A 7,980-nucleotide genomic window follows, 5' to 3' on the forward strand; every position below is an offset into this window, starting at 1 on the left:
ACAACTTTCTCCCGGCTATCACTCAAGTGGCCAGAGAGGGCTCCAACCCCCAGCTCACGAGGAAATACACAGTGAGAAATTGCTTCAAGATACAGTAGGGCTCAGTTCTTTCTTACCCTACCCCCTACCCCAGCCCCAACTTTCCTAAGCCAAGAACTTCACTGAGAGTTTGGTAAGGAAGGGGGTGTCCTGGGTGTCAAAAATCTGGCACAGTCCCCCAAGATCAGAAGAGTTAAGCCCAGGAGGTGCGCTCTACCTAGGGCAGCCTAGCGCCTGACCTGGCACCCCACGTTGATTAGCACCATCCCAATCCCCACCTCCACCTCTCCCCAGTGCAGTCACCGCCTAAATCCACCGAGCTGGCTTCAATGAAAGCTGGCAAATCCGGCGAGTCTCGCAGAAATTTTCTTCGACCCTAATTCAATTTTAAAGCGGATTTTTACTATTAAAAACGCTGCCGAGCAACACATTGAATTAATCTGACTGTACGGTTTTAATTACAGTGAGGGTTTCTCTACAAATCTGTACAAGACAGTGGCTGGCTCTCGGAGGATCCCTGCCTGCTGAATTCCATTATCGAGTCCCTGTTCCCCGCAGACGTCGGCGCGTGGGAGCCAGCTGTGGGCCCGAGAATTCCTGTCGCTTTCTGTTCGCCTTCCTGGCTCCTGTCCCTCGCCCCTTCCTTCATCCTAGACCCATGGACACCCCTGAATGCCTGCCTATCTGTTTGAGACTGCTGGAGATTTATCCTTCTACCTTGCTTTTCTGGGGGGTCCAAAGCTTTGGAGCTTCTGGAGCCTTGTTCTTAAATTGGCTTTTGTCCGGGAAGGGTGACCTATTTTGTAGGTTTTTTTTTTTTTTAAGGTTCTCCTACTACCACTTTGCAGTTGGAGTGAGCAACTTGATGCCCTGGGTATTTGAGGGAAAATCAGGTTAAGGAGTGGGGAGGAGCATTAAGGGGAGGAGATAGTAGAAGACTAGCTAAGGAGCACAGTTTGCTTGATCTAGCCCACCCCCCCCACCACCACCCGCCAGCCTCAACCCCCCCAGGTCTCCAAACAAATATATACTGTGGCAGATTCTGCAGGCAAACGGGGCCCCATTTATCAGCTTTAGTTTTGTTTACTCATGCTACTAACATTGTGGGGGCAATGGTACTTGAACAGGATGGGAAGAAAACTTGAAGACTAGGCACTCCCAATACAAGCAGATTCACACTCATTCTCTTTTGCCCACACTCTAATATTCTTTTTCTAACCCCCTTTCCCCCCTATGCTTCTTTTCCACTTTCATCTTCCCAAAGATGATGAATTCAGATATGAGTTTATCAATAATAAACATATCCTCTCAGTATATATTTAAGAATCAAGGGCTTTGCACTCTGTGAGGGGAAGGGGCCCAGTTTACTTTACCCTAGCAAAACGGATAAAGAACATCTTCCTGAACAAAATAAGTAAAACCTACAAGTGGGGGGCAGGTCACCATTCCATTCTCAGGGTGGAATGGAAGGGGCTTCCTACCCTAGATTTGTGTAAAAGATCGTTTTCTATACAAATGAAAAAGCTCACAGTTGTTTTTTTCTTTTTCTTTCTCTTTCTTTCTTTTCTTTTTTAATCTTAGTTTCTTCTAAGCACTCTCAAATCTGTTGCCCTCCAAGGAAAGTTTTACTTAAAAATTAATAAATTGTCTTCCTATTTATTTGGAATGTTACAAAATAAAGGTGATAAGAAGTGTCAATGAGGGTTGGGATTGTGGCTTAGTTGCAGAGTGCTTGCCTAGCATGTTTGAGGCACTGGGTTCGATTCTCAGCACCATGTATCAATAAATAAAATAAAGGTCCATTGACAACTATAAAAAAATGTCTATGAACAGGTAAAAATACAAAAATTACCACTGCATTTATATTACAAGTATAGTCAGAAACAGAACACCTCTCCCCCCTCCCCACTGAAAAATGGTTTTCATTTATTTTTCTGTAGCAACAAGAGAACCAAGAGCTCACATGATATAGCAAGAGGATGTTTTTCATCCCAGGTTTTCCTGAAGAGCTGTCCCAGCCCTGGTTCTTCTTTAATGTTGAAGCATTTGCTGTGACGTTGTTATTGTTACTACTGATGAAGGGATGAAAGAATTAAACAGAGGATGCTTCAAGGCATTTCGGAAGACGCTTGGGCAGCTATATTAACTCCTTATTATGCCTAAAAATAGTCTGTCGTTTCCTGTTGATGCTTGTTCCCTGCCACTCTAGGGCTGCATTTATCCTCCAATGGTCAGGGGGTCCTGCTTTCCAAAGACTGACTTGATGAAAGCTGACTTCTAACATCCCTTCCCTCCTCCCTTTGCCCTGCTACATTTCCCAGCAGGGATAATGGGGGTGGGGGGGGGAACTTAGCATTGGTTTAGCCTGAATACTGAAAAGACAAACATCTGCACTTTTCCTGTTTAAACTCAGTGTTTAAACATTATGAAATTCTCTCCCACCCCAGGCTAAGAGAAAGAAGGGTGTTTTGGGGAGTAGTGTGCTATACTTGCTAAGAGACAAGAGACAGAATGAGAGAGAGTGACAGAAGAAAGGAAGGAAAAGAAGGACAATCATAAAGCCCTCTATATACAATTCCAAATTTAGGGGAGTAAGAACATGTGCTGTTCTCAACTCTCTCTATTGTCTCTCAGCTCTCTGAAGTAAGAAAGCTTTGGGGTCCTGGCATAACCTGAAATTGGAGTCAGAGCGGAGGCAAACAGGGTTAAATTTGAGGACCGAGTTGACTTCATTTTCATTAACTCCACTATATTCCAGGTTTAAAAATGCCCTGAACAGGAACCTCTAGCTTGGGACATGCTTTGTTGATATTCTCCAAGTAGGACACTTAAAAAACTCGGTGAAGCCCCCTGGTGGGTCAGTGCCATGTTGGGGTTTCCCACTAGTCTGTTCTTGGAATGCAGGACTGAAGAGATGAAGGGAATGCCCCCAAAGTTCAGTGAGGTGCTTTCTGGATATGAGGAAAACAACATCCACTTTTAAGTTGGATTTTGAGAAACCTGGGAGGGGACTTTGTTAGCACAAGCATTAAAGTTTTATCACCAGAGAAAATGTCACCAAAATCTCAAGAGGTTTTTCTTTTCTTTCTTTCTTTCTTTTTTTCTTTTTCTTTTTTTTTTTTTTTGCCTCAATTAATGCTTTTGGTTACCCCTGAAAATATCATAACTAGCCTGGGTTAAGAAAGGCAGCTCTCTTGTGTCCTGAGGCTTTTGCAGGTGTGTGTCAGGGGACAGAAGAAGGGTGCCTGAGTTTCCAGGATATCAGGCACCCTTTCCTTACATACAAAAACAGAATTTTACATTGAATGAGGAAAAGACTAGCAGGAATTTTTTTTCCACCAATGTCTCCTGTTGAGAAGGGGGTTCTTAGCAAGGGTATGTAAATCAATACCGAGTTATTTCTTTGAATTCAAAGGCTATTTATCCAGGTCTAATTTCTTTAGAATTAACGTGATAACTGAGCCCAACTTAGCAACCAAACCCAGCCAAGTCCTGGCCGGCTTGAATGTACTTCCACTTCCCCCCACCGAGGCTACAAACCCACCTCGGGCATCCAGGCATTCCCAGGCCTACAAGTGTGCGCAAATACCAGTTTAGAACTCGATAGCGGGGTTTCTCAGACCCAGTGAGGGCATTCCTCTAACAGTGGCCTTTGGCAGACAGATCAAGCGGTCTTGTGTTGGCAATACGCAAGTATTTTTCTCCCAGTGACACTGACAGCCACAATACAAACCCCAACACTTCCACACCTTAAAGAGCAAAATGCAATTGAGGCCTTAAATTCTGCTTCTTAAAACTTTATGGAATTTGACCCTCACCTGGGCCCTAAAAGAGCCCTTAGGTCTGGACTCCACAATGTTGGATTTCCTTCTATTTTGAATGATAAAGGTTTCGCTCGCCTGAGCTGCCCTCCTCCTCCCCAGGGTTGGCTAGGGCTCCGGGCGGGCAAGACAAAGAAGAGTCGGACTTCCCTGGCGGCGAACCCGGCGCTGGGGCCCGGGAGTCCCTGAGGTGTGTGCCTTTTTGCCAGGCTCTGGGGAGGGGGAGGCGAGAGAAAAAGAAGAAGGGGGGGGGGACAAAACGACGACGACGACAACAACAACAACAACAACAACAACACCTTTTAGTTTCTTATAGGAGGGCTGAAGGTGCGGGCTGGACAGGGCAAACCAGAGGTAATTCCAACTGCCGCGCTTCGCCTCATTACCGCTGCCCATGACACAGGGCTAAGAACTGGGAAGCAAGCGGCCGGCTTCGATGGAACAGAAATGACCGCCGGGAGCGATTTCTCAGTCTCTGCCTGCTGAACTCTGCGAGGTCGCCGGTGGCAGAGGCCATGTGTGGCAGCCTTACAGAGCGCACCAAGGCTGCTTGGGGACACACCAGTTCTCCCTCTCTTATGCCCAAGACTGGCGGGAAAATCGGACGGTCAAGTCTGAAATTTGGATTCTATCCCGCCAGCGCACACTGAGACCGCTATGAAGCCTGGAGGGATCCCTTGTTCCCCCGTAACTGCCTCTGCGCCTGACTCTCTCAGAGCCTAGCCAGGGCCCCCTAGCAGGTTTCAGCAGGACCTTTATCACACACAACTATTACCCAGGTGCAGCTACACACTTGTATCTCTGCTACCGAGTGAAGGGATTTTATCCATACCTCGTGGAAGAGGGATAAAAGTTCTTAAGCTACAACCCAGAAGGACAATTCCAGCCTGCCCGGGTTTTCTCAGGCATTAAATAAACCAGAAAGGGGGAGGGGGTATCCTTTTGCAAATAGACAGCTGCAGTGCTCTAGGTCTGGTGCTCAAGTGCGGGGACCTGGGCCCCGCCAAGATCCATCCCGCTCGGGATGCCGTCAGAGTTGTGCACCTGCGAGCATAAAGGGAGAGACCTAGACAAGCTCTTGGGGAAAAACGCCTTCACCGCATTCACAGCAAGCTGTAGGGTATAAAGCAATAAAACTGCCACATCGACCTGCGGGCTTTGAGGATATTACAAACTAGCTCGGCTTTTAGCCCGGGTGCCCCAAGAGCGCACCAGGAGTAGGTGGAGAGAACCCTTTCTTTCCCTGACCTCTCTTTCTGTCCCCCCACCACTATCCAGGCATTTCCCCCTTACCCAACCCACCTTTCATTTTTCTTCAAGATTTTTGATGTTGTTGTTTTAATTCAATGCCGACTTGTAAATGCATGGATCGGGTTACTGGTTCGTGTGTTAAAGTGCACCTCTTGTTAAAAGGAAAGGGACAAGGGACACCACTTAAAAATGAATTCAGAGTTACTGAACCGGCTCCGGAGACTCAAGAAGTTAAGCACAGCGGCTGGGGAAAGATGGGAGGGAGGAGAGCAGACGTCGCTGTCCTGGGAACTCTGGTGGAAACCCGCGGACAGCAAGTTTCAGGTCCTCGGATAAATTAAAGGAAAGAAAGAAAAAAGAAAGGAGGGGTGGAGGGAGGAAAACGCGCCTGGCAAAGCCTGCAGACCCGAGACTGGAAGCGGGAAAATCAATTAGCATAAGCCGCTGACAGGGACCTTTGCAAAACGCGTAAATAGAGTCCAAGCAGCTCCATCTGCAGCGACCCTTTTTCTGGAGTTGCAGGAGCAAGCGGCACCACTAAATTCTCCATTTCTCTGGTTTCTTGGGACCCATAACATATGGGGTATAGGCGAAGTCGGATGCAACGAAGTTTCCAGTAGTTTTCCCAAAGGCAGATTCGTCCTCACAACCTCCAGACACGACGACACAGAGGGTTGTTAGATTGCGTATTTCTCCGGGAGTTCAACGGCTTAGGTATTGGCTCAGACCAGACGGAAAACCAACACCGAGGCCTGCGGGGGTCTGTAGGTCTGGCCCACCCAGTCTGGATCTTCTGGTAGTACCGGCACCTAGAGCCTACCAGCAGTCCCGGGACCAGGACTCTGAAAAGGACGGCTAGCCCTCCTTGGCGCCTAGGGCCATGTTCGGTTCTCTTACCTGGTAGCTGGGCCTGAGCTGCGCGTCTGTGTTCCGCTGTCTGTGCCTGGCTGCCTGGGCCCAAGTGGGTCTGGAGACCGGAAGGGAAAAGGCTAGATCCGCAGCCCTGGGCTGCTCCAAACTTAATGTCTTTCCCCAGTCCATCTTTGAAAGAGAAGTGGTTCTACCACCTGGATGTGCGGATATAAATCCCCTTGCAAATAATAAATGGATTAATAATAACAAGGTATGAAGTTCTTTTTATAGAAAAAAAGGAGAGAATTGAAACTAAATGCGGCAGTTAGACAACCATTTTGATAAGAGGATAATTGAGGCGACACTGGTGTATAATTAGAGGATAATTTATGCTATATCCACTTTTATTCCACCTCCCAAAATAAACCCAGTCCATAATCATTACAGGCAAATTGTTCTGAATTTTATAGCAGCAATTTGAACAAAGTACTGCAGTTAATCATGGGAGATTTTTGTGTATTCCTGATTAGAACTCTAATTGCCTCCTTCCAGAAAGTAAAAATAACTGTAAAACGACTCTATTTTTATCATTAACAATGTTGACAATAAAATAAAATCAATTGGAATTGTAATCGAGAGACAAATTTAGGACGAAGGCACTTTTACTTGGGTAGTTTATATTGTAATCAAGATTTGCCAAACCACTAACCGCATGTATCATTTGCATATATTTGAAAGCATTACAGTAGCTTCTGTTTTCAATAGGAAAAAATGCATTACTGTCAGTCCTCCAACGATTCGCTTTCAAAACAGGCTGCTGCGTTCTGGGGGGAAAAACCGCCCCCCACTTTTTTTGTCCAATATATGGGAAATACGGCCTGAAACGACAGGAACCTCGCCAGAATAGGGTTTGATTTTTCTTTTTCTTTGCCACCACCCCCAACGGGGTGGGGCCCAGGTGTGGGGGTTCTTCTTCCCTCTGTGGTTTCGATAAAGTACGTCTAGAAAAATCCACGGTGACAGGGCGCTCCCGCGGGAGTGTAGTCTGGCTGAGGTTGGGTGGGGGAGGTCAAGGGAGGGGGTCTGGCTTTAAATGTAAGGGGCACTGCTTCTGAACACTTGCAAGCCCTCAAGGGTGCAAGGGAATTGAGAGAGGGCAGTCTCTAGGCAGGCTGTTCAAAGGCTGCGATACTCAAAACTGGGGCTCCAGGATTTGGGGCACGCGCTTCGGAGGGAAGCGGCGGCGGCGGCGGCGGGCCGGGAGGAGGCACCTCCCTCCCGGGCGGCTCTGGGTGCCGCGCAGCGCGGCCCCCGGCTGCAGCTCCGGGTTGGGATTGGAGTTGCAGAAGGTAGGCGAAGAACTCGGCGAGCAGCGCACACGCCAGTAGAAGCCGTGCGCCTGTGACGTCAGGGAGCTACTGACCAATGGGGAGGCGCTGCCCTTTGGAGACAAACCATTCGACTCGTGGCGTCTGCATCAAGTCTGAAAGCAGACGCGCAACTTTCGCAGAATCCACCTTAAAATCTCTGCCTTAAACTGCACCAGCCCCCAAAAAATCCAAGGGGGGAAAGCAGGGGGGGAGAGCAGATTCCCCCCTCCCCCTCTCCTTCCATCCCTCCCCCTTCCTCCTCCCTTTGGGTTAACAAGGCCCGCTCACTATATCTCTTTATATTAAAAATATATATATATATTAGAGAAGAGCGAGGGAGAAGGAGAACCACCTCCGCCCCCTCTCTAAAATTTATTTTATTTTATTTTATTTTTTTATTTTTATTTTTTTGCAAGGATCCCAAGAGCTAAGGTGGCTGCAGAGGGGAGAGCGGAGCGAGCCAAGTGGGGGAGGGTGGAGGAAACCCGGGAGAAGGCTTTCTCCAGCCCCCAAAGTTTTGATGATGACCATGACTACGATGGCTGACGGTTTGGAAGGCCAGGACTCGTCCAAATCCGCCTTCATGGAGTTCGGGCAGCAGCAGCAACAGCAGCAGCAGCAGCAGCAGCAGCAGCAGCAGCAGCAGC

At 47.9% G+C, this 7,980-nt stretch overlaps 1 protein-coding gene and 1 long non-coding RNA gene across 2 annotated transcripts in view; one reads left to right on the plus strand and one right to left on the minus strand.

Annotated features, from left to right (window-relative positions):
- Positions 1 to 6,214, minus strand: part of LOC125611363 — a 60,923-nt gene extending 54,709 nt beyond the window's left edge. The window contains exon 1 of the long non-coding RNA XR_007341518.1: positions 6,009 to 6,214. This is a non-coding gene — a long non-coding RNA (uncharacterized LOC125611363). The remainder of the gene's footprint in view (positions 1 to 6,008) is intronic.
- Positions 6,215 to 7,299: 1,085 nt separating this feature from the next.
- The window catches only part of Dlx6 (distal-less homeobox 6), a 4,732-nt gene continuing 4,051 nt past the window's right edge, over positions 7,300 to 7,980 (plus strand). Inside the window, exon 1 of the mRNA XM_048785915.1 lies at positions 7,300 to 7,978. Within this exon, the coding sequence (XP_048641872.1) occupies positions 7,854 to 7,978 (125 nt within the window). The 5' untranslated portion in view covers positions 7,300 to 7,853. The remainder of the gene's footprint in view (positions 7,979 to 7,980) is intronic.

The sequence above is a fragment of the Marmota marmota genome, unplaced genomic scaffold (assembly GCF_001458135.2).
Source record: "Marmota marmota marmota unplaced genomic scaffold, marMar, whole genome shotgun sequence".
Lineage (NCBI taxonomy): Eukaryota > Metazoa > Chordata > Mammalia > Rodentia > Sciuridae > Marmota > Marmota marmota.